The sequence below is a fragment of the Ranitomeya variabilis genome, chromosome 6 (assembly GCF_051348905.1).
Source record: "Ranitomeya variabilis isolate aRanVar5 chromosome 6, aRanVar5.hap1, whole genome shotgun sequence".
NCBI classification, from domain to species: domain Eukaryota; kingdom Metazoa; phylum Chordata; class Amphibia; order Anura; family Dendrobatidae; genus Ranitomeya; species Ranitomeya variabilis.
Window position 1 is genome coordinate 274,391,721 of NC_135237.1, and position 27,706 is coordinate 274,419,426.

The 27,706-nt window shown below is 43.0% G+C and overlaps 1 protein-coding gene across 1 annotated transcript in view; it reads left to right on the forward strand.

Moving 5' to 3' along the window:
- The window catches only part of LOC143782325 (dynein axonemal heavy chain 5-like), a 610,263-nt gene that overhangs the window by 93,282 nt on the left and 489,275 nt on the right, over positions 1–27,706 (forward strand). Inside the window, exons 16-20 of the mRNA XM_077269680.1 lie at positions 673–768; positions 8,858–9,031; positions 11,725–11,814; positions 15,302–15,457; positions 16,109–16,248. Coding sequence (XP_077125795.1) covers positions 673–768; positions 8,858–9,031; positions 11,725–11,814; positions 15,302–15,457; positions 16,109–16,248 — 656 coding nt within the window. The remainder of the gene's footprint in view (positions 1–672; positions 769–8,857; positions 9,032–11,724; positions 11,815–15,301; positions 15,458–16,108; positions 16,249–27,706) is intronic.

Below are 27,706 nucleotides of genomic sequence, written 5' to 3' on the forward strand. Positions count from 1 at the left end.
ATTCATTATTAATCCTAGAGTAGTGAAAAAAAAAAAAGACCCAGCCTGAAAAAAGTATTTTAATATTCTTAATTTAACCATACTTCAGGGTATCACTTTATGGCAAAAGCTGCGTGGGAATTTTCCCACGGGACAGGTGAGCCTGCAGACATGTGTAGTAAGCTGCATTTACGTCCGTTTACGCGGGTCTGCCGCCTGCGTGTTTTACCGCATAGTGGAGACGGGATTTCATGAAATCCCCTCCACTATGCTGTAACATCTGGACGCTGCGTGTTTGACACTGCGGCTCTGAACGTGGAAACATACCCTTATTCTTAATATTTTTATTACTAATGAAGCTTTTATTTGGGTCACACCATGTCATGTAAGATTTGCTGCCAAAGTGATCATACCATCATTACCACTATAATGCATTGTCCTAAAGATCATTTCTAAAAAAAAAATACATGGTATATTTTTTAATTTGAGTTTAATTTTCTGCTCCTTATAAGGGACATGTGAAGCAATACTGTTCGTCAAGAAATTACATAAAATTGATTTGAATGACTTGCTAACAAAGAATTAAAATAATTAGTTCCACTATGTATAGGAATCTCCTTTTTATGTGTGTTCACTAACAATACAATGTGCACTACCGTTTTCTGCTTGACTCTTATCTTTCTTTATTTTCAGTTTGATAAGGATTATGTGGAATTCAAGAACCAAATAGAAGGTCTTTACCAATCTCTTCAGGGATTTGTGGATTCCTGGTTTGAAAAGCCATTGACTGTAAGTGTACTGTGTTCTAAAACACAGAAATTGCAAGTCATAATCACTATACTTATAATATATAGTGAGGTACTTGGCACACAGTTTGGTCAAATTCTCCAGTGATTAACAGCCACTTTGAATACATATAGGTCAGCATATTATGGGAACTGATCCACTCTAAACAGGAAACTGCCTGTTTTTACACAGCTTTGTATGTAATCATCAACTTTGACTTATTGTACTTGGAAGCATGACACAAGTGAAGACATCACTTAAAGAGAAGTGGTTATCAGGTTTTTGCAATCCTGAGAGCAGCATGATGTAGGAGCAGGGCCGGACTGGGACTAAAATTCAGCCCTGGCATTTGAAGTTACACAGGCCCACTTGTCACATGGTGACTGTATAATATCTTTGTACACTTGTAGGCAGGGCCGGTTTTAGGCAAAGTGGGGCCCTAGGCAAAGTTTAAAATGGGTCCCCAAATGCTAACATATTGCACATCACACAGAAGCCTTTCTGTTGTATTTACGTGCGCTGAGTTCAGGCCGCTAAACGAGTTTGATCGACAATACTGAAGTTGTTCAACGCTTGTTTCCCGGCCTCTTTCCACCAGCTGAGGAATAATGATGAGACAGAACGATCACTAATAGATCACCATACAGTATCATGTTTTCAGCAGCACATCTACAGTTTACACTGGCAATGTGCTGCTGACAACAAGGCTTTTTGTTCCAGCAAAAACAATCCGAATATGCAGCATTTTACTTGTTTAGTAAAATACACCCCATAGTCCTCCATATATTATAATGTGCTCCATAGTCCTCCATATAGTATAATACACTCCCTATAGTCCTCCATATATTAAAATACACTGCTCAGTCCTCCACATAGTATAATACACTCCTCATAGTCCTCCATATAGCATAATACAATCCTCATAGTCCTCCATATAGCATAATACAATCCTCATAGTGCTCCATATAGTATAATGCACCGCCACAGTCATCCATGTAGTACAATTCACTTCCCATAGTATAATGCACCCCATAGTTCTTCATATAGTTTAACGTATTCCCCATAGTCCTCGATACAGTATAATGCAGCCCACATATAGTATAATGCAGCCACCCCAGAGTATAATGCAGCCACCCCAGAGTATAATGCAGCCACCCCAGAGTATAATGCAGCCACCCCACAGAGTATAATGCAGCCACCCCAGAGTATGTAACCCCCATAGAATATAATACAGCCCACCTCCCCATAATATATAATGTAGCCCCCCATAGAATATAATGCAGCCCCCCATAGTATATAACGCAGCCTCCCCCATAGAATATAATATACCCCCACAATAGTATATAACACAGCCACATAGTACATAACATGGCCTCCCCCATAGAATATAATATACTCCCCATAGTATATAGCAAAGCCCGCATATTATATAGCACAAACCGCATAGTATACAGCACAGCCTGCATACTATAGCACAGCTCGCGTAGTAGATAACACAGCCCACACAGCAGTATTCAGCACAGACCACACAGTAGTATACAGCACAGACCACACAGTAGTATACAGCACAGCCCACGTAGAAGTATACAGCACAGTCCACACAGTAGTATACAGCACAGCCCACAGAGTAATATATACAGCACAGCCCACAAAGTAATATATACAGCACAGCCCACAAAGTAATATATACAGCACAGCCCACAGAGAACTATATACAGCACAGCCCACAGAGAACTATATACAGCACAGCCCACAGAGAACTATATAAAGCACAGCCCAGAGTACTATATACAGCACAGCCCAGAGTACTATATAAAGCACAGCCCAGAGAGTACTATATACAGCACAGCCCAGAGAGTACTATATACAGCACAGCCCAGAGAGTACTATATACAGCACAGCCCACAGAGTACTATATACAGCACAGCCCACAGAGTACTATATACAGCACAGCCCACAGAGTACTATATACAGCACAGCCCACAGAGTACTATATACAGCACAGCCCACAGAGTACTATATACAGCACAGCCCACAGAGAACTATATACAGCACACAGTAGTATACAGCACAGAGCACAGCCCACAGAGAACTATATACAGCACACAGTAGTATACAGCACAGAGCACAGCCCACAGAGTACTATATACAGCACAGCCCACAGAGAACTATATACAGCACACAGTAGTATACAGCACAGAGCACAGCCCACAGATAACTATATACAGCCCACAGTAGTATACAGCACAGAGCACAGCCCACAGAGAACTATATGCAGCACAGAGCACAGCCCACAGAGAACTATATACAGCCCACAGTAGCATACAGCACAGAGCACAGCCCACAGATAACTATATACAGCCCACAGTAGTATACAGCACAGAGCACAGCCCACAGAGAACTATATACAGCACACAGTAGTATACAGCACAGAGCACAGCCCACAGAGTACTATATACAGCACAGCCCACAGAGAACTATATACAGCACACAGTAGTATACAGCACAGAGCACAGCCCACAGATAACTATATACAGCCCACAGTAGTATACAGCACAGAGCACAGCCCACAGAGAACTATATGCAGCACAGAGCACAGCCCACAGAGAACTATATACAGCCCACAGTAGCATACAGCACAGAGCACAGCCCACAGATAACTATATACAGCCCACAGCAGTATACAGCACAGAGCACAGCCCACAGAGAACTATATACAGCACACAGTAGTATACAGCACAGAGCACAGCCCACAGAGTACTATATACAGCACAGCCCACAGAGAACTATATACAGCACACAGTAGTATACAGCACAGAGCACAGCCCACAGATAACTATATACAGCCCACAGTAGTATACAGCACAGAGCACAGCCCACAGAGAACTATATGCAGCACAGAGCACAGCCCACAGAGAACTATATACAGCCCACAGTAGCATACAGCACAGAGCACAGCCCACAGATAACTATATACAGCCCACAGCAGTATACAGCACAGAGCACAGCCCACAGAGAACTATATACAGCCCACAGCAGTATACAGCACAGAGCACAGCCCACAGAGAACTATATATAGCACAGAGCACACAGTAGTATACAGCACAGAGCACAGCCCACAGAGAGCTATATACAGCCCACAGCAGTATACAGCACAGAGCACAGCCCACAGAGAACTATATATAGCACAGAGCACACAGTAGTATACAGCACAGAGCACAGCCCACAGAGAGCTATATACAGCCCACAGCAGTATACAGCACAGAGCACAGCCCACAGATAACTATATACAGCCCACAGTAGCATACAGCACAGAGCACAGCCCACAGATAACTATATACAGCCCACAGTAGTATACAGCACAGAGCACAGCCCACAGAGAACTATATACAGCACAGAGCACAGCCCACAGAGAACTATATACAGCCCACAGTAGTATACAGCACAGAGCACAGCCCACAGAGAACTATATACAGCACAGAGCACAGCCCACAGATAACTATATACAGCCCACAGTAGCATACAGCAGAGCACAGCCCACAGATAACTATATACAGCCCACAGTAGTATACAGCACAGAGCACAGCCCAGAGAGCTATATGCAGCCCACAGTAGTATACAGCACAGAGCACAGCCCACAGAGAACTATATACAGCCCACAGCAGTATACAGCACAGAGCACAGCCCACAGAGAACTATATACAGCCCACAGCAGTATACAGCACAGAGCACAGCCCACAGAGAACTATATACAGCCCACAGCAGTATACAGCACAGAGCACAGCCCACAGAGAACTATATACAGCCCACAGCAGTATACAGCACAGAGCACAGCCCACAGAGAACTATATACAGCCCACAGCAGTATACAGCACAGAGCACAGCCCACAGAGAACTATATACAGCCCACAGCAGTATACAGCACAGAGCACAGCCCACAGAGAACTATATATAGCACAGAGCACACAGTAGTATACAGCACAGAGCACAGCTCACAGAGAGCTATATACAGCCCACAGCAGTATACAGCACAGAGCACAGCCCACAGAGAACTATATACAGCCCACAGCAGTATACAGCACAGAGCACAGCCCACAGAGAACTATATATAGCACAGAGCACACAGTAGTATACAGCACAGAGCACAGCCCACAGAGAGCTATATATAGCCCACAGCAGTATACAGCACAGAGCACAGCCCACAGAGAACTATATACAGCCCACAGTAGTATACAGCACAGAGCACAGCCCACAGAGAGCTATATACAGCCCACAGTAGTATACAGCACAGAGCACAGCCCACAGAGAACTATATACAGCCCACAGCAGTATACAGCACAGAGCACAGCCCACAGAGAACTATATACAGCCCACAGCAGTATACAGCACAGAGCACAGCCCACAGAGAACTATATATAGCACAGAGCACACAGTAGTATACAGCACAGAGCACAGCCCACAGAGAGCTATATACAGCCCACAGCAGTATACAGCACAGAGCACAGCCCACAGAGAACTATATACAGCCCACAGCAGTATACAGCACAGAGCACAGCCCACAGAGAGCTATATACAGCCCACAGCAGTATACAGCACAGAGCACAGCCCACAGAGAACTATATACAGCCCACAGTAGTATACAGCACAGAGCACAGCCCACAGAGAACTATATACAGCACAGAGCACAGCCCACAGAGAACTATATACAGCCCACAGCAGTATACAGCACAGAGCACAGCCCACAGAGAGCTATATACAGCCCACAGCAGTATACAGCACAGAGCACAGCCCACAGAGAACTATATACAGCCCACAGCAGTATACAGCACAGAGCACAGCCCACAGAGAACTATATACAGCCCACAGCAGTATACAGCACAGAGCACAGCCCACAGAGAGCTATATACAGCCCACAGCAGTATACAGCACAGAGCACAGCCCACAGAGAACTATATACAGCCCACAGCAGTATACAGCACAGAGCACAGCCCACAGAGAACTATATACAGCCCACAGTAGTATACAGCACAGAGCAAAGCCCACAGAGTACTATATACAGCCCACAGCAGTATACAGCACAGAGCACAGCCCACAGAGAGCTATATACAGCCCACAGTAGTATACAGCACAGAGCACAGCCCACAGAGAACTATATACAGCCCACAGTAGTATACAGCACAGAGCACAGCCCACAGAGAACTATATACAGCCCACAGCAGTATACAGCACAGAGCACAGCCCACAGAGAACTATATACAGCCCACAGCAGTATACAGCACAGAGCACAGCCCACAGAGAACTATATATAGCACAGAGCACACAGTAGTATACAGCACAGAGCACAGCCCACAGAGAGCTATATACAGCCCACAGCAGTATACAGCACAGAGCACAGCCCACAGAGAACTATATACAGCCCACAGCAGTATACAGCACAGAGCACAGCCCACAGAGAACTATATACAGCCCACAGCAGTATACAGCACAGAGCACAGCCCACAGAGAACTATATACAGCCCACAGCAGTATACAGCACAGAGCACAGCCCACAGAGAACTATATACAGCCCACAGCAGTATACAGCACAGAGCACAGCCCACAGAGAACTATATACAGCCCACAGCAGTATACAGCACAGAGCACAGCCCACAGAGAACTATATACAGCCCACATCTCTTCTCTTCCTCCCCTCACCTCCTCCGAGAATGGCCCCACAGTCCAGAAAAAAAAAAAAACTCTCCTCACCTCTCCTCGTGCCCAGCGTTGCTTCCTGGTTCCTGCTCCTGTCTCAGCAGCTGCAGTCTGCCCGGGACACAGCAGGTGCGCGATGATATGACATCATCGCGCACCCGCAGTGTCAGAGGCAGAGCGGGGAATGATGGGAGAGGAGCGTCTGTAGACGCTCTCTCCTCCATCATTGCATTCAACTGTACCGGCGTCTATACGCCGGTATAGTTGAATGCGACGGCGGGGGCGGCGGATTGAGCGGCCCACCACTGGCACCGGCCCTTCTGGCATTTGCCAGAAGTGCCCTATGGCCAGTCCGGCCCTGTGTAGGAGTAGAAATCCTGATTTTAGAAATGTGTCACTTACTTTGCTGGTTTTTGTAGTTCTCATTAATAACTATGTTGTTTGCAGCAGATCTTGCAGTTCTCTGAATGCTGAGCTCTGTATAACTCCTCCCACATTACTGTGTACACTGTGCATAGGCATAGGCAGAAAGCTACCAATCGGTGGCAGATCTCATGACTATGAAAGACTACATAGCAGTAGGCCAACAAGTCCTCTAGTTATAATCTCCAGCTGATAAAACAGTGATTTTATCACAATTACAGAAAGTATTTGAGTAAGTGATACATCATAGGATTCAGGGTCTCTACACTATGCTGCTCTAAACTTAAGTGGCAAAAACATGGTAACAGACTTCCTTTAAAGAGGACCTGTCACCAGGTCAAAAGTTGGCAGTTTAGGTGCTAACTTTATTCCCCATACTTTCTTGAATATTCCGCTTTTTTTTTTCTTCAATCTGCTGTACGGTTCCAGAGATATATACCTTTTTATTTAGTGCTAATTATTGTGGTCCTTATCAAAGATGCATTGCTCACAGGGTAATGGAGACTGGACACTTTTGACCTGGTGACATTTTCTCATTAACTCCTTCACGACATAAACTTATGCCATATGATGACTCTCTGACTGAGCCGAGCCCACATTTTTACCCACACATGATGGCTGATTTAATCAGATGTCATGTACCTTTACAGCCGCGGGTGGAGTGGAGCTCCACCTGTGGCTGTTAACCTTTCAAATCCTGCTGTCAATCTCTGACAGCAGCATTTAACAAGCACCGACAGAGGCGTATGTTGTTCCATGCTCCCATCGCCGATGGGTTGTCTTAACAACTGAGGGTCTGCTGGAGACCCTTGTGTCTGTTATTATGATCTTCCTGTGAAAGCCAGCTCATGGCCGCCACTCATGCACTGTTATGTATAGCACAAGCGATTGGATGATTGCAGTTTTAAGTCCCCAAAAGGAATTATTAAATCCAGTAAAAAGTGAAGAAAAGTTTTTAAAAAATATACGGTAAATAAAAAAAAAAAGTTCAAATCACCCCTCATGTTTGGTATCACTGCGTTAGTAAAAATCTGATCTATCTAAATATAAAATAAATTAATCAGAACGCTAAATGGCATAATGAAAAAAAATAAAACTGCCAGAATTACAGCTTTTTGTCTGCCACAACATTGCAATAAAATGCAAAAAGAGGAGATCAGAACATCATATATACCTCCCCAAATGGTGTAAGTAAAAACGTCAGCTTAGGGCTCAAGAAATAAGCCCTCACAGAGCCCAATGTCCTGAAAAATTAAAACATTACTGGTCTCGGAAAATGGTGACAAAAGCTAATTTTTTTTTTTTACAAATTTCCAAATCAAATTAAAAAAACTATACATGTTTGGTATCTGGCTTCTCGTGCAGACCTGGAGAATCTTATTTCCAGGTCAGTTTTACCATATAGTGAACATGGTAGATAAAATCCCCCCCCCTAAAAAAAAAAAAAAAAAAAAAACATATTTTTTTTACAATTTCAACACAGATGGAATTTATTCACATTTTCCAGTATGATATTTGGTAAAATTAATGGTGTCATTCAAAAATACAACTACAAATATAAATACAAGCCCTCATGCGGCAATGTGGATAGAAAATTGTTATGGTTCTTGGAAGAAGGGGAGGAAAAAAACAAAATGAAAAGGCAGAAAATGGCCATTGTGTGAAGGGGTAAAAGGAGTATTCTCATCTTGGTAATTTATAAAATAATCAGCTCGCTGGGATTTGAGACCTATATGCCAATATTCTTTACGTTTTAGCCAGTGCACCATTTATTCATTATAGGACTGCCAGAGATAGCTGAATGCAGTCCGATAGAGAACGAATGAAGTGGTGGTGCATATGATTGCCAGAACACTGTTCTGACAGGGCCTATGCCTTTTGGATATATGATAACTCTAATATTGGGAATAACAATGTAATATAGATTTGTTTGCTTGGTATTCACGCTGCATTATTTTATTCTTCTTTGATACTTGAGACCGAGCAAATGGTGAATCTGTTGGTGAAATTTGAAAGAATTGGAAAGGATCATCTTGACTTTGGGGAAAAATATATGGTAGTTCTGCAGCGATACAGCCGCGATTTGGATATGGTCCGGAAACTGTACCAGAAGCATAAAGATAGTCCTCCAACACCTCGAAATGTTCCCCCGGTGAGTATACACATTCCTTATTTTCCAGTTTTCTAGTTTTTAAAAAATGAGCTACAAGCAGTATTCACATGTTATTAAATTGCTTTTGCTAGTTAGACATCATGAACATAAGCAAGTTTGTAATTTACTGCCTTTTTCATTCTCTTGCTGTGAGAGCATTTATCTTACATGGTGTACAGCTTGTTTTCCAGGAGCTCAGCCACTACAATAGCTCAATTCCAGGAGAGGTTTTAACTCCTAAGATCCCAGTCAACTCTCTCCAGCACATTGATTTTTGTACAACAGTTAGCTGCTCGCCTCTCCAATCCTAATCTCCCAGACCAAGCTTCTCTTATCACTCCAGTATAGTCATAATCCCCCCATCCTTTCCCCCAGGTCAACAGTTTCCACAGCAGCAGATCTAATCACAATCTCACTTTTCTGATCTCTGTGTTTGTTGAAATGCGCTGTTATCTCCAAATTATGGTGGAAAATAAGTATTTGGTCACCTAAAAGCATGCAAGATTTCTGGTTCTCACAGACCTGTAACTTCTTCTTTAAGGGTATGTGCACACGTCAGGATTTCTTGCAGAAATTTTCCTGACAAAAAACGGACATTTCTGCCAGAAATCCGCATGCATTTTTTTCCCGCGTTTTTTTTTCCGCATTTTTGACGCGTTTTGTGTGCATTTTTTTTTTGTGGTTTTTCCCAATGCATAGAATTGCGGGAAAAACTCGGAAAATCCGCAAAATTAATGAACATGCTGCTTTTTTTTACCGCGATGCGTTTTTTTTGCGGAAAAAAACGCATCATGTGCACAAAACATGCAGAATGCATTCTAAATGATAGGATGCATAATGTATTCTTTTTTAATGAGTTTTTATAGAGTTTTTATCACGAAAAACCATGAAAAAAACGCGAAAAAACCTGAACGTGTGCACATAGCCTAAGAGGCTCCTCTGTCCGCCACTCATTACCTGTAGTAATGGCATAATGGCACTTGTTTGAACTTGTTATCAGTACAAAAGACACCTATCCACAACCTCAAAACAGTCACGCTCCAAACTCCACAATGGTGAAGACCAAAGAGCTGTCGAAGGACACCAGAAACAAAAATATAGCCCTGCTCCAGCCTGGGAAGACAGAATCTGCAATAGGCAAGCAGCTTGGTGTGATTAAATCAACTGTGGGAGCAATAATAAGAAAATGGAAGACATACAAGACCACTGATAATCTCCCTTGATCTGGGGCTCCATGCAAGATCTCACCCTGTGGGGTCAAAATGATCACAAGAACAGTGATCAAAAATCCCAGAACCACAAGGAGGAACCTAGTGAATGACCTGCATAGAGCTGGAACCACCGTAACAAAGGCTACCATCAGTAACACACTACACCGCCAGGGACTCAGATCCTGCAGTGCCAGATGTGTCCCCCTGCTTAAGCCAGTACATGTCCGAGCCTGTCTGAAGTTTGCTAGAGACAATTTGGATTATCCAGAAGAGTATTGGGAGAATGTCATATGGTCTGATGAAACCAAAGCAGAACTGTTTGGTAGAAACAAAACTCGTCATGTTTGGAGGAGACAGAATGCTGAGTTGCATCCAAAGAACACCATACCTACTGTGAAGCATGGGGTGGCAACATCATGCTTTGGGGCTGTTTCTTCGCACAGGAACCCCGACAACTGATCCGTGTATATGAAAGAATGAATGGGGCCATGTATCTTGAGATTTTGAGTGCAACCTTCTTTCATCAGCAAGGACATTGAAGATGAAATGTGGATGGGTCTTTCAGCATAATAATGATCCCAAGCACACCGCCAGGGCAATGAAGGAGTGGCTTCGTAAGAGGTATATGAAGGTCCTGGAGTGGCCTAGCCAGTCTCCAGATCTCAACCCCATAGAAAACCTTTGTCGGGAGTTGAAAGTCCATCTTGTCCAGCGACAGGCCCAAAACATTACTTCTCTAGAGGAGATCTGCATGGAGGAATGGTCTAACATACCAACAACAGTGTGTGCCCACCTTGTGAAGACTTACAGACAACGTATGACCTCTGTCATTGCCAACAAAGGATATATAACAAAATATTGAGATGAACTTTTGTTAATGACCAAATACTTATTTTCCACCATAATTTGCAAAATAAATCTTGCCAAATCAGAGAAGGTGATTTTCTGGATTTGTTTTCTCATTTTGACTCTCATAATTGTGGTCTACCTATGACGTCAATTACAGGCGTCTCTCATCTTTTTAAGTGGGAGAACTTGCACAATTGGTGGCTGACTAAATACTTTTTTTCCCCACTGTATAGCAAACATAGTGTTAATAGTTTAATAGTGGAAACTTCAGAACAATGACAGACTGTTAATATGTTGTAGCAGGACAATGCTACTCACAGAACTGTCACTCAAGGAGGAGTAACCACGCCCCCAAGCATTTAGGAAGTAAGGAGACTGCAGAGCTCTGAGGTACTCAAGAGACAACTTGAGAATACCCCTTTAACCATGGCTTAACCAGGCTCCCAGATTGTGCATACACTTTATTGGGAGAATATGACAGTACTGAGACTTTGCCTATGTTTCACTGGTTGTTTTACATAAAAAAAACCCCAAATAGATGTGTTATTTGGTCTTATTTTACCTCCGGTAAATGTAGGTTTTGCTATATAGTATTTGCAAATTGGTTTAGATTTATCTTTATTGTTACTGCAGATAACAGGGAAAATTATGTGGTCCCGGCAGCTCTACAGAAAAATTGACCAGCCAATGAGATTTCTCAAATTGAAAATGGAGCTTTTACAGGTTAGTTGTCCATTATTTCCATCATTTTAAAGCTAACAATATAAAAACTATCTTTTCCATTTCTCCTACCATTCTAGATAAATACCTAATAAGGAAAAAGTGTCCATGTACAGTAAATAGAAGATATAAAATAGTCTATTTTTTACAAATGGTGTATAAATATTGTATTATAGATTTGTTTCATTGTACCATTTGCTTATAAACCTTTACTTAATTTTATTTCCTTTTTAATTTGAACAGACTAACAATTTATCTCTTGTATTTAAGTTATTTCAATATTAGCTTTTTTTGGTCGCTGAATATATTTACAAGGATTTTAAGATTAATGTCGTATCTTTAAGAGAGGTCCTCAAAATCAGATCGGTGGGGGTCTGGCTCATGGTTGCCCCACTAATCAGTTGTTTGCTGTTCCCAAGATGGCTGGATGTGCGAAGTGTTCATAGCTGGGACAACACAGCTCTGTACGGGGTATGGTGGTCTTTCCTGAGTACTTCTATTTGTTTGAGTGTTTGAGTAGGAGCTGAGCTATGGCACCTGAAAATGTCCACCACACAGTGTGCAAAAACATGCTGTTCTGTTTGCCAGAGATAAAAATGGCTGATTGATTGGGTGCCGCGGACTGGATTCCCCACTAATATGATATTGAGGATCAGTCCTATAGGCCCCAGGGCAAAATTTGGACCTTCTCCCATCCCCAACCATGTTTCTAAGATACATGGGCCCAATAGTGTGGCTAGATCTTATAAATCCAAAAGTGTTTGTAAATGAAAAAAAAATACAGATAAAGTATATAAATCTCAAAGAAAACGCAACAATATAATTTTCAAAGTAAGACTTCTAAATAATACGGTCATAAAGTTAGCAAATCACAGATATTATCACCATATTGTTACTGAACAAAGTCTACCAAACAATGACCAATGTAACAAATATTACCACAAGGGTAAAACAATGTGCCATGCCATTTTTGTTTATTTATTTATTTATTTTACTTGTTTATATATTGCCATTAATAAATGGTGAAAAAACACAAATAACACTTGTACGATAAAAACTGGCATGTGAATGAAGCCTTACCTGCAGACACTCAGACAGACATCAATGGCTTATCACTCCTAGAGCAGCCTGCTTACATTTTCCCCACAATTCTAGACTATGCTGGATAAAGAAAAAAGTGCCATAGTGTCACCCTGATGCCCTACAACAGTAATAGTACCTCCCTTTTGTTCCATTACAGTAACAATATACCCAAAATAAAAAAAAACTATTTTAGTGGTGATGTTCCCCTTTGTGACCTCTATACAGTAGAAATGTTCCCCTCTCTGCTACCCAAATAGCACAAGTGCTTATGTCCCCTATTGTGCCCAAATACAGCAGTAATGCACCATCCAGAATGACATCAGTACAGTAGTAACACACACTTTTTCTGCCCCCATACTGTAGTAGCGTCCAACTTTTGTGCTTTGATACAGTTGGGACCTCCAAAATTGTGGCTCCATAAATTAAAGGGTTTGTCCACTACCCGGACAACTCCTTCTCAATCATTTGTCCCAATCACTTTTGTCAATCATCATTTCCTTCTGGCAAAATAATAAAAGCTATACTCACCACTGACGTGTGCACTATTCCAATGTAAGCAACTGCTCTCCCAATGCTCACGTGCCATTGCTATTTCACGAGAGCCCTGCAGTAAGTCAGTAGACACATATTCTTTAGACAAAACTAACACTCGGAATAAGAGAGCATGGTGTTGCTCTCGGACTTCCCCCAAATCTGTTACGTCCAAAGGAGGCGAGAGTAAAGTGACTGCTTATTGGCTACAGGGCCTGCATGACTTAGCAATGTCACGCGAGCAACAGGAGAGCAGGTGCCAACATCGCTGGAAGGCCACCTGCTCCGGAGGTGCGTATCGCTGTTCTTATTTTACATGAGGGAAATACAGTGATTGAGAAGCGATTAACTGAGTAGTGAACAACCCCTTTAATTATTAATATTGTATGGGGCCAGAAGGGAGGGACATTACAGGTGTACGTGTCACAATGAGGGATATCGTTATTGTCCCTCACTTTCACCCCATACATAAATAATATTCCCATTTTGGCCCCTTACACAAATAATATTTCCCATTTTACTCCATACATCAATAGTATCTATAACTGTGGATCCTATACACTAGTAACATCCCCAGTTGTGGCACTAATAATGTCACTCATTGTGGCCCCCACAGTGGTCCTCTGAAAAAAAAAACCCCACACAAATAAACCAACAACGCTTGTCACGACTCCCACAATGGCCAGGTGCTTCTTCTTTCTCCATTGCTCTACGCGGGTGGCGCAACATCAGTGAGTGATGTTATTGTGCCGCCTGGTACTTGTCTCTGACTGGCCTGTGAATAGTATAGGTATTGTGGGGCAGGCAGCCAATGGCTCTCTGCTCTGAAGTTTTCTGAAGTCTGCTCTGAAGCTCTCTGCTCTGTAGTTTTCAACTACAATCTTTACTCCTCTGTTGATGACCTACCCTAAAAATCCATCATGAATATCATAAGCTTGGACATCCCCATTTATAGGCAGGTGGAAAGTAATTTTTGTAGAGTTGGAATTGCCCAGAATGTATGCTTTAGTGTACATTCCCATATATCTGAATGGGGTTATTTTTCAATCATGGACATGTAATTTTGCACACCCCATTCAGTTCAATTGGACAGTCATAAATTTCTGCAATAAATCTGCCGCATGGGAATCAACAGAAAGAGACGCTGCACCATTGAGTCTTAGGCTATGTGCACACTATGTCTTTTCCAGATGACCAAACCCACAGAGTTTTCAAGAGGAAGACATTTCAGGAAAAGTGTTTTTTTTTTCCTACCTGTTTTTTTTTTTATTTTTTGTCGTTTTGTGAATATTTTTCCATCTTTCCAGGATTTGTTTAGCGCCTTTCCAACATTTTTTTGTGGAGTCTTTCTTGCTGAAATTTTTCAGATTTTTTTTAACTCCATTTAATATTGAAAGAGCTGCTGAAGCTATCTTCCTATGATGAGTTTTTGATGTTGCAGATTTTCTGCACCCATCAAGTAAAATAGATAACTTGTATTTTTTCGAAAATACGCAGCGTCAAAAACTCGCAAAAAGCTCATCATGGGAATGTAGCCGAAATGCTGACAAAAATGCTGACAAAATGTTCAAAATAATGCCTGAGCATCTTTTGAGCCTTCCCACTTATTCTGTTATAAAGTGTAGAGCGTCTTCAGATCGGAGATCACCTGAAGTATGGTCAGGTCAGTTCTTTTAGCCTCTTGGCATCTTTGGAATCCTGAAGCTGTTAATAGGCACTAAAAATACTAAACATCTGAATAACTAGTTGCTTTCACATAGAAATGCATATATTCATTCTTGGGAGTCTGTAGGTAGCACTTTTTCAGTCAATTTTCAGAGTGGAGTCATGGCAAGTAAATTTTAAAAATAGAAACAAAACTGCTTACTTTTTTTAGGGCATTGAAATGAAAAAAATTATCCGGAGCTACAACAAAATGGCTGCCGTCCTAATGGAGTTTGAGCTGCTTTATTACAGAGGATGGTGTAGATGTGTGGAAATAGCTAAAACTGGCCTGCATGCTTCACTGCTGGTCCGACATCCAGACACAAAGGTATTTAGTGAAACACAATTTAATCTGTTTGCCTTTCAATATCAATGGAGCCGGGGTCAGACATTTTTTTTCTTTCAATGCGTTTTATTATTTGAATACTCTTGATAAAGAAGTAAAACTGTTCATTATCTAATCAAATATGAGGGCCATTATGCATGGAGGTATACGGAACCTGCTGGAGAGCATTGTAAGTACAGCCACGACTGTGGTTACAATGCAAAAGAAAAGTGAGTGAGGATTTGGTCAAACTACTTTTGGCCTTTATTTTTGGAGAGATCTCTAGGATGGTAGTGGGATGGATCTCTGCCTCCACTCCAGGTCTTGGGAGTCGCCCATGTCCACGAAACCCATTTAAACTTTCCGTTGAGGTATGGGTGTCAGTGTGTTTGCAAGCAGCAGAGCAGGAGGCTCTGTGCAGAACAAGTCTGTGTGAGTCTGAACACAGGCCAGAGAAAGCAAAGCTTCTGACTTATCCATGAGCGATACGGTGACTGATATGAATGTTCCAGCTGCGAACCAAAGGATAAAGTTCTGGATATTGTTTGTAACTTTGAAAATAAAGACGTTTATGTTGATCTTTTTTGGGTCACTGCCTTAATTACTGCACGAATGAGAAAGCCACTATCTAATACTTATTTTGCTCATATGTAGGAACTATATGTTAACCTGGATCCTTTAGTTTTGGAAGTTCTATATGAAACAAAATACCTTCATAAGATGGGTTTTGAAGTTCCCGATGTCATACATAGCATTGCCACTAGAGAGCAGCAGATTAAAATGCAACAAATCAAGTAAGTACTTGTTCTAAAAAAGAGTATTTATTACACTCTGATATACAGCAATTGTAAAAATGTTTCATAATATTCAATACATACCTGCAGTTTAGGAATGCATCTATTAAGCAATTACAAATTATCGAGAACTATACATGACCACATCCAGTCTTATTAGTCCTTTTGCTAGGTGGGACAGAATGTAATATATCAGGAGCAATTATTAAATAATGTCTGTGTGTGTGTGCGTGCGTGCGTGCGTGCGTGTGTGTGTGTGTGTGTGTGCGGCACATTTTAAGATGGGCTCAAAGCTTTGCCATAATGGAATTTCTCTTGTCTTGCTTTTATGCAGTCATCTAATGTGGCTTTATCACAAAATAACAAGCAAAACAAATAAAATAAAAAAAATCTAATATCGGATTTTGTGCTTATGCCGAAGTTATTAAAAACTGCAGACCATTTCAGAGTGTGGGGAATTGCAGTAAGCAGAGCAAAGATTGAAATGTGGTTGTCAGCAAAAACCCAGAGCTTCCAGTATGTGACTGCTAAGTGGTTAGGAACAGATACATTTACTGAATAAGAAACTTACAGAATGAATGTAATTAAATTATAACGGGAAATGTCATGAATATGTATAGGTTTTGTGAACGCTGCATATTCCACCTTTACATTTTACTCAGTAGTAAAAGATGTGCTGAAGTGACTGTTGACCGTTTTATATTGCCATGAGTTAAGTCATGCCGAATTTGCCTTTAAGTCCTGTGGACCTGGATTCTGAGAGCAATTGCTTCAAGGAAACTTTGCTTTGGGCCAAAGAAGTATGTAAAATATGTTGCCCTAATTTTGTGACATAAAGGGAACATGAGAAAGGAAACTACAGTAGTATATAACAGAATGCAACACACTATTTTGTTTTAAAAGGCTTTGGAATTACAAAACAAAGGATAACCTGTCGACATGGTGACTAAAGCAAATCTAAATATTATACACTCATCAACACTGAAATTGCAACACCGTCATGGAATTATGAAAAATCACAGGATGGATAGACATGGTAATAATATGCAAATGATGAAATGATGGAGAGGAAGTTTTCAAAACAACGTGATTTATTAAGCATCAAGTATGAGCTTCATGTTTAGAAATACTCGCACTTGCATGTCTCGGCATACCATCAATTAGATCATTTATGATTGTCTGAACAATGTTCTGCCACTCTGAATGCACATTTGGTACACAAATCATCAAGATCTTCTACTGGCAGCTCCCCTTATAATCGCTGTCCAAAGAAGTCCCAGATGTGCTCAATAGTAGGCAAGTCTGGAGACACTACAGGCCACAGTCGCACATGTAGAGCACACTGGCTGCTCACAGTAGCATGAGCAGCATATGGCCTGGTTTTGACATGTTGAAAAACGGCTTCTGGGACACTTTGGAAAATTGGCCATACCATTAGTTCCACGCTTGAACCTTTCTATACTGCAAGTGAAATAGAAATTCACTTATCACATTTAAGACGTTAAACAGTGTCTTCACAAACCATCAGGAGGCGTTTGCATAATTTTGGGCAACAAGTCAGATGTCCACCTACATCTGATTCATTAACCTCACACCAGCAAGACAGTAATGGAAATGGAGGTCTATCCTCTTCAGTGATGAATCCAGCTTTTGTCTTGAACGTAACCATAGCTGAAGATTGCTCTGGAGACCACATGAGCAAAGCCTTAGGCCTTCAAAAGGGAAAGTCACATTGGTCCTACTCCGAGGATAATGGTGTTGGATGGAATAATATAGGGAAATCAGACCTCTCTAGTCTTCATTCCACATATTCTAACAGCACAATGTTACTTTGCTTTGAATCTCTGACTTTGCTCTCTGACTCTATTCTACCACTGGCATCCATATCCTCACTCCACGACAGACTGTGCCACTGCTTTCTACAATGTCACTCTCGCATCAGATATTGACACGGTCACCCCTCCCGTTCATGGCAGAGTACGACGTATCAATAGACAACCCTGGCATAATAACATCTCTAAAAAGGTCCGGCAAGTGTCCAGGGTTGCAGAGCAACATTGGAAGAAAACAAATTTGCAAGATGATTTCACTACACTCAAACAAGCAACACTCGATTTTCAAATCTGCCCTCACCTCTGCTAAACAGGCCTACTTCACAACCCTCATATCTTCCTTATCCTTCAACCCCAAACAGTTATTCAAAACTTTTAACTCCCTCCTCCGCCCACCACTGCTCCCTCCAAACTCCCTCATCTCTGCTGAGGACTTTGCCACACACTTCAAAAATAAGATTGACCAAACAAGGCAAGTCTTTATTGTTCAACCACCACAAACCCTTTGTATATCTGTGAGCAGGTAGCGGGATGCAGTGACAGGCAGGAAACAGAGCAAGGGTTAATTGAGTTTTAATCAACAGTGGGATACTCCACGCAGGGAGGTAACTGGTTAAACGGAATAGAACAGTTCAATGGTGAAATTGTGGGTATGATTAAACAACAGCAAAAACAGTAAGGACAGTTCTTGTGGGGTTAGCTTATCCTATCTGCTGGTCCTAGGGCTGTGGGTGTAGTGCAGAGGTGATGGCGCCAACAACAGCTGGCGCGATACTTGTCCACATAGGTCCTGGGCTCTCTCAAGTGGCACCCGCGCTGTATTCACGGACCCGGAGCGCTCAGCTCCTTGCTTAGTCACGGTCAGCGGGCACACTACACATCTCTTCTCACAAGTTTCTCTGGCAGCAACAGGGAAGTTCCGGCGCTGGCCTGCATAGAACCGGTGCTTGCGGGGAGGAGCGCTCACTCCTGTATGCTGCGTGCTGTCTCTTCCTGCCAAGTCTGCTCCCTTTTGTGCACGCTCTGCTCTCCCTGAGCTATCCATGCCCCCTGCTGCTGAGTGCAAAGATCGGTCCGGTTGCTTAGGCTTTCCCCGGACAACAGAGGAGACAGCCCCAACAGTTCCAGACCCAGCGCAAGATAGGCACCCCAGCCTGGTCCCTCTGCTTACATATCAGACCAATGCCCTTCCTGGAGCGCCCGCTAGGACCTTGGGGTACTCGGGCCAGGGCCGGTGGTCGTTAGAGGGGTGGTCATGGTGGCAGTGACCTGGTCTGTGGCCTTGGATGTCCAAGTTAAAGGGAAGGTTTTTAAAGGGGTTGTTTTAAATAAGCAATGTTCGTGATGCCACCTGTGGTATTCTGTCAGGGATGACCGACTCTTCTTAAAGGGGTCCACTAGGGATGATGGTATTGCAGCAGGGATAGTATGTATGGCTTCCCACAAGTGAAGCTTGATCCCCAGGGCTCTCAGTGTAGTGGGTAAAAATGACAGACGGTGTAGTGCTGGGAAGAATTGGAGGGCACAAGGTTGCAGTCTTTTTACCTTTTACTGGAGGTATACAGCCACAGTCCAGGGTACGGATTACAGGTGATGGAGAGGTCCGGGCAGCCTGGAAGTGATTTGGAGCCCCTTTAACCAGGTGGGGTTGGAAGGCTTCCTTACTGCGCTGTAGTGTGCATCCCTTGTTGCTTGAGGCTTCTCATAAGGTCCCCTCTCTCTGTCCTAGGACAGTACCCGCATGGCAGACAACACGAGCCTTTTTACAGGTATCCCTAGTTGAGGCGATTCCAGGCTCTATATGCTGCTGTGCCTTCAGGTGTAGTTGTGGATAGGCAGCTTTAAATCTCCTGCCCTCGGGTATCTGCTGTGGGGCATACAGAACCACACAGCCTCGGACTCCCTGTGTCCAGTTCCTGCTTCAGCGTGGAGGGAGCTCAGTCACTGCTCCCCTCCAGCTCCTCACTTCTCCTGTGCTCCTCCCTCACACTCTCCACAGACTGATATAACTCCTCCCCCAAGCCAGAACCTATATAGGCAAGTTCCCCTCAAAATGGGTCTAGAGATCCCCCTTCTGGCCTGGAGTCAGAAAGTGTTGAATGTACAGGTTACCTGTTAAAGGGATCCTCCTCGCTTCCAGGCATGGCATCACCCTCCCCGAGAGGAAGGCGACACCACTGTGGTACCCAGACTCCTGGGGTGCCACATTCCCCCATAATCTCCCTCTCCAACATCACTGAAGGGGAGCTTAATTGTCTCCTCTCAAAATCACACCTCAGCACTTGTGCACTAGACCCCATCCCATCCCACCTCCTCCCAAACCTCATCACCATACTTATCCCATCTTTAACCCACCTCTTTAACCTATCACTAACTATTGGTACCTTCCCTTCTGCTTTCAAACATGCCACAATCACGCCTATCCTTAAAAAGCCAACCCTTGACCCAAACGCTATGTCCAGCTATCGCCCAATATCGCTGATCCCATTCACTTCCAAACTTCTGGAGCAGCACGTCCACGCTGAACTTTCCTCCCACCTCTCATCTTACTTGCTCTTTGACAATCTGCAATCTAGTTTCCATCCTCATAATTCCACCGAGACTGCTCTGACCAAAATTACTAATGACCTACTTGCAGCCAAAGCTAATGGACAATACGCTATACTCCTTCTAGACCTGTCCTGTTTTCGACACAGTTGACCACTGCCTCCTACTACAGATCCTCTTTTCCTTTGGCATGAAAGACCTCGCCCTATCCTGGATCTTCTCATACCTTTCCAACTGCACATTCAGTGTCTCCCACTCCCACACTACCTCCTCATCCCACCCTCTCTCTGTTAGAGTCCCCCAAGCCTCTGTTCTAGGACCCCTACTCTTCTCAATCTATACACTTGGCCTGGGACAACTCATAAAGTCCCATGGACTCCAGTACCACCTTTACGCTGATGACACTCAGATCTACCTCTCGGGCCCAGACGTCACCTCGTTGCTAAAAAAGCAATGAAGGACAGCATCCAATCCAGGTGAAATGTACAAAAGCGATTCCTTTATTTGCCAAATGTAACGTTTCAACCACAAGGGTCTTTTTCAAGCATGCTTGAAAAAGACCCTTGTGGTTGAAACGTTGCATTTGGCAAATAAAGGAATCGCTTTTGTACATTTCACCTGGATTGGATGCTGTCCTTTATTGCTTTTTTGGTATGTACAATTTCCATGGGGTCCAGTGGAATTAGGACTTGCATCTACGTGTCAGATGTGCTGTCGACTACTTGCTATTTTTGTCACCTCTTTGCTGTCCAGAATCCCGGAGTGTGGATCAGCCATTTTCTCCTTCTTCTCCTCTTGCTTCCTCAAACTCAGTGTGGACAAATTTGAACTCATCATCTTTCCCCCATCTCACAGATCTTCCTTACCTGATCTATCTATCACAATAAATGACATCATGCTTTTCCCCATACCGCAAGTCCGCTGCCTCCAGTAACCCTTGACTCTGCACTGTCCTTCAAATCCGTTCTTTCCTCAACCCTCAATCTACTAAAATGCTTGTGCATGCCCTCATCATCTCCCACCTCAACTACTGCAACATCCTTTTCTGTGGCCTCCCTGCTAACACTCTCTCACCTCTCCAGTCCATCCTTAAGTCTGCTGCCTGACTAATTCATCTCTTTCCTCGCTACTCCTCTGCTTCTCTCCTCTGCAAATCTCTTCACTGGCTCCCATTCCCTCAGCGTATCCAGTTTAAATTACTAATACTGACCTTCAAAGCCATCCATAACCTGTCTCCTCCATATATCTCTGAACTAATCTCCCGATATCTTCCCTCACGTAATCTCCGGTCCTCCCAAGACCTCCTTCTCTCCTCCACATTTATTGGCTCCTCACCTTATTGCCTCCAAGACTTCTCCTGAATATCCCCCATCCTCTGGAATTCTGTGCCCCAACACGTCCGACTATCAACCACATTTGGATCCTTCAGATGGAACCTGAAAATGCACCTCTTCAAGAAAGCTTACAGCCTGCAATGACCCTGCTGCCTCCTCGTCACTACCGGAGCTACCGCCTCACCAACACCAGAGCTGCTGCAACCCCCGACCTACTGTCTCCTACCCCACCATCCTGTAGAATGTAAGCCCGCAAGGGCTGGGTCCTCTCCCCTCTGTATTAGTCTGTCATTGTTAGTTTGTTTACCGTAAGCGATATCTGTAATTTGTATGTAACCCCTTCTCATGTACAGCACCATGGAATCAATGGTGCTATATAAATAAATAATAACAATAATAATGTAGAACCAATGATATGGTAATTTCTGCAAAGTGTCCAAAGAGAAGTTTTTCAACACGGCAACGCCAAGCCACTTGATGATTATGCTACTGTGAGCAACCTGTATGTCCTAAATGTTCTACTACAGTTTGCAGCCTCAAAACCTGTCTCCCACTGTACACATCTGAGAGATAATTGGTCCGTAATTGCAAAGGGAGCAGCCAGCAGTGGATCTTGATGATTACTCACAGAACCTTTAATAAACTCATTCATTGCATACCAAGGCATACGTATGTGTATGTACGTATGTGTATTTCTGCATATGGAGCTCATAGTTGATCATGAATAAATCAGCATGTTTTGAAAATTATTCTTTTAAAAATGTAATCATTTGCATATCATTATTATATCTATCTATCCTGATATTTCTATAATTCTATGACTTTTCCTTCTTGGTGTTGCAGGATCATTGTTGAGGAGTGTGTTCTGAAGCTATGATTTATAACGCTGCTTAGCCATTGTGCTTACATGATGCTGATTTTCCTCTCTCAGCTTGGAGATCTGACAAGGAGGTCACTGGACAATTTATATGCCCAATGAATAGAATAGTGACTCTCTTGGGGATGGTGACATTTTGATCAGCATATTTTTTTGTAATTATTAGGAACACTGAGCTTATAGTGCTCTTGATTGTATGAGGTTGGATCTACTTATCTACACTTATCTGACAGATTGCCTTTTGCAACCATTATAGGCACAGTTGTATATTGCAATGTCTCCTCACCATTATGTTACTAATATGCTTGAGATTTCTTCTCTTTATTCTTACAAAATAATGTTAATGAAGATGTAAGAATCAGCCATTTTATGCAGAATTTCTGCCCCCTATACCATTCCTCTTCATGTGGTCATATTTGGGATTTTGTTTTAACACAATGATAGTAACTCAAACTGTGCAGTTAAAACTGTCAGGCAGGAGAGCTACAAAATACTAACATTTCTTTTATCCTTGGGGCGTCATTAAATATTTACAGAATAGACTATGTTTCCTCTTGGTTGGAAACCTGCGTCATGCAATGGAAATTCATTTGTCGCCTCTATAAAAATCGAATACCAAAAATGACACTACATATTCGATCAAACTCATTTGTTTTCTTTTTTATTATCTTCTAGTTTATTTTTATAGCATTTTATCCAGTGGTTTTATATTCTTGTTAGAAAACAGATCAGTTTGCACATCAAACCAATACATTGGGAAGAGATTAAATCCATTTGAACTATGGGATTATCATGGCCTGGTTTGGGGACATTGTTTTACTTTGTTATGTTGGTTTTACAGCAGTGAGAGCTACAATGTGTCCCACTGATCCTTTTAGAGGATTGCAAGTGACCTGTTAATATAGCAAATAATCTATGATGAAAGTATTTACTCCCTCGTTTATGTCTCAAACTATCAATAATAAATGACATTTTAAATAAAATTCCTCCAAATTATTAGCATCAGCCAATAGCTGAAGAGCAGGAAGTCTTTGTTTGGAATCTTCAGCCAATAGCTGAAAAGCAGGAAGTCTATGTTTGGAAGCTTCATCCAATAGTTGAAGAGCAGGAAGTCTATGTTTGGAAGGTTTAACCAATTGCTGCAGAGTGTTGAGTAAGGTCAAAAGATGTTGTTTTGGTAACTTTTCCTGTATAGCCTAGTAACATGCATCCATTTTTGTTATTTTACTGTAGTGTTAAAGGGAATCCTATCAGCAGGATTTTTGCTTTGTAATCTTATAGCTGCATAATGGAGGGAAAAAGACCCTGATTCCCAACAATGTATCACGTAGTTTACTGGGTGCAGCAGTTTTCTCTGCTGCAGTTCTAGCAGAGCTTAGTTGTTGAGCTTTTTATAACCTGCACCAACATCACCGCTTTCTATGAACATTGTATAGTGACAGAAAACTGCTGATCAGTGTTGGGGGCGTAGTTGGACTAGGATGCACGAGGCAGCTGTCCTGTAGTGATAATATCCTGCTGATAAGACACTGATTTACTTTTTCAATACAAACACCTCCCAGGAAGTGACATATCAATGTAATCTGAGTATTTGCCCTTACATTATGGTGCTCTAGGATACATAGCATTATCCTGCTGAAAGATTCCATTTAAAGAGAGCCAGGGTGCTCCAGTTCATTGACAGGTCCCTCCCCGAGCACACACATTGGAGTGACCTGTCATTCAACTGGGGTGATGTGGTGAGAAGCTGGCCAGAGCTGGGGCCAGACGTGTCTCTTCTCTCCCTATAGTCCTGATCTGGCTTTTGAAAAAATGTGTTCTCTGAAACACTGTGGCACTCAGCGCCTTCACCATGCAAAACATTTTAAAGGGACAATGGGCAGCACAAATCAGAACCTGACTGCATGTCACCATACACATACTGTATGTGGAGTTCACATAGATGAATGTGTCATCTGCACAACATGATTAGCATACTGTATGTGTCACATCTCCAACAGAACCTGCTCCTGCGATGTCTGCTTCTCTCCCAATGTGCTGCCGTATTCACTCTGTGGGCGGCGCAGTTGATAGAAAAAAATGTCTTATTCAGAAGCTCTGGATGGTGCAGGAGCTACTAAGTTTAAGGTGGCTGGTATCTGCAGTGCTGTCCAGTCTGACAGTAAGAGTGTGTGCTGTCCAGCTGATATTATCAGCTCCTTACTTTGGCCCATTGGAAAGCACCACATGCTACTAAAGCTTTCAGCTTCCGGATATAGCTTTACGCTTTCCTGGTTAAGGTCTGTGTGTTTTGCTCCAGTTTCTTTTTTGTGTTTTCCAGTTTTGACCTTGGCTTGTTTATTGACGTTTCTTCTACCTGATGATTTTGTACCTTTGCGGCCCTCTTGGTTTTGACCCAGCTACCTGACTATCCTTCCTGCAAGCTTGCGCCACTAAACGGCAGGAGACTTGGTGGCCTTTGGCCAGGGACCTTTGTGTAAATCCAGAATCCTGTATATGGGTAAAAGGTTGAAGGACAGGGCATCCCCAGGACTCTTGGAAACGGAGTAGCTTGCTCCAAGTCTGTTCGGTATAGTCATTTTAGAGCTGCCAGGCGATCACTGACCCAGCCTCATTCCAATATGTGACCTGGCATTAAATGGCTTTGTTGAATGGAGCATCTTACATAAGTGAAAATCACAGAAATCAATATTTTTACACCGTCGTTATAAGCAGTGATGTTGTCCTCTTATGATTATTATAAACTTATTATAAGCCTGTAACAAAACTTGGTATGTCATCCAGCTTTTTTGAAAACTGAACTTTCCTATCTCAGCCTGTAGCAATACTTGGTATGCTTTTCAACTGAACACTGCAATATCCCTAATGTTATTTATGACTTTGTTTACTCTGCCTTGATCGTATACATCTGGCTCTCTTAATTATCTGACCCAAAAGGAGCACAGACCACTCCCCTCTGCTTCACACCTGAATGCACTTTATTGCACATATATTGTATAGTATAAGTCTGCCAAGACGTCAGTCTGCCCAGTGTATCACATAAGTGTATCATAGAAGTGTAATGCTCAGAATTAAGTGTATCATAGAACACTGTAAACAATGTATTTGTTTGTTTTCACTCTTACCCCTATAATCCTTCACTTTCTACTAACCCCCTAAGCCCTACACCTAGTAAGGAACTGGTCATCTCTTCTTCAGTCCTCCCCATCCATCTCACCTCCTCCTCTGAACTGTTCCTTAACATACAATCCTCTGTCTCTAAACACAGACAGTCCCCTCATGCTCTCTCCTGCTCCCACCTGCTAACACTTTCCCTGCTCCTCCTCACTGCCGGTGATATTGCTTCAAATCCTGGTCCTCCTCACCTCATTCCCACAGTCATTTCTACCTCCCATCCATGCTCTATCACAACTTACCGTAACCTCTCTTACCTTATACCCATTTGTCCAGCCCCCGCTTCCCCAGTCCCACTAACAGGAGCACTATGGAACGTTCGCTCTGCCTGATACAAACTTTCCTACATCCATGATCTTTTCATTACTCACACACTTTCCTTGCTCGCCATCACGGAAACCTGCCTCACCCTCTCTGACACAGCCTCTCCTGCTGTACTCTCGTATGGTGGATTCTACCTTTCCCACAACCCCCGCCCCAGCAGCAAGCATGGTGGAGGAGTTGGTTTTCTCCTGTCAGATAACTGCTCCTTCACCCCAATCCCACTGCCACCCTCTGTTACCCTCCCTTCCTTTGAGGTGCACTCTGTGCGCATCTATTCCCCCTCCAACCTCCAACTGGCTGTCATTTACCACCCCCCAGGGCCAGCCACCACCTTCTTTGACCACTTTACCACCTGGCTACTTCATTTCCTTTCCGCTGACATCCCCACTATCATCATGGGCAACTTCAACATTCCCATTGACACTTCCCTCTCAACTGCCACTAAGCTTCTACCTCTCACTTACTCCTTCAGCCCCGATAAATGGTCTTCTGCAGCCACTCACAAAGATGGCCACACATTGGACCTCATCTTCACCTGCCTTTGCTGCCTATCTAACCTCTCAACCTCTTTCGGACCTCAACCTACTCACATTCTCTTCCCTCTCCACTCCTTGTCCAAAATCCCAACCCCACAAACTTGCACACCCTCGCAGAAATCTTAAACACCTCAATCTACTCTCACTATCTGAATCCCTTCTCCCTCTTACAGGCATAAGTTCGCTACACAATGCTGCTGCCGCTTTGTATAACACCACAATAGCTGTAGCTCTAGAATCAGTTGCCCCTCTCACACATACCAAAGCTCACAAAATCAACAGACAGCCCTGGCACACCAGCCTGACCAAAGAACTGAGGCGAGCTTCCAGGGCTGCTGAGTGGAGATGGAAAAGATCCCACTCCAATGAGCACTTCATCGCATACAAACTGTCCCTCACTACTTTCAAGGCCTCACTCGCTGCAGCAAAACAAACCTACTTCTCATATCTCATTTCCACCCTGTCTCACAACACTAAACAATTATTCAACACTTTCAATTCTCTCCTCCATCCCCCAGCACCCCCTCCCTCTTCACTCATCTCAGCTGAAGACTTTGCCTAATTTTTCAAGCAGAAGATTGATAACATCAGAGACAGTTTTGGTCAACAACCCCCAGAGCCCTTTCTCCTAACTGCCCAGCCCACCTCCTCCAAAATCAACTTCTCCACCATTACAGAAGATCAACTCTCCACTCTGCTCTCAAGATCGCATCTCGCCACCTTTCCACTTGACCCAATTCCATCCCACTTCATCCCAAACCTCACCACAGTCTTCATCCCAACCCATCTCTTCAACCTATCACTAACAACTGGTGGCTTCCTCTCAAGCTTTAA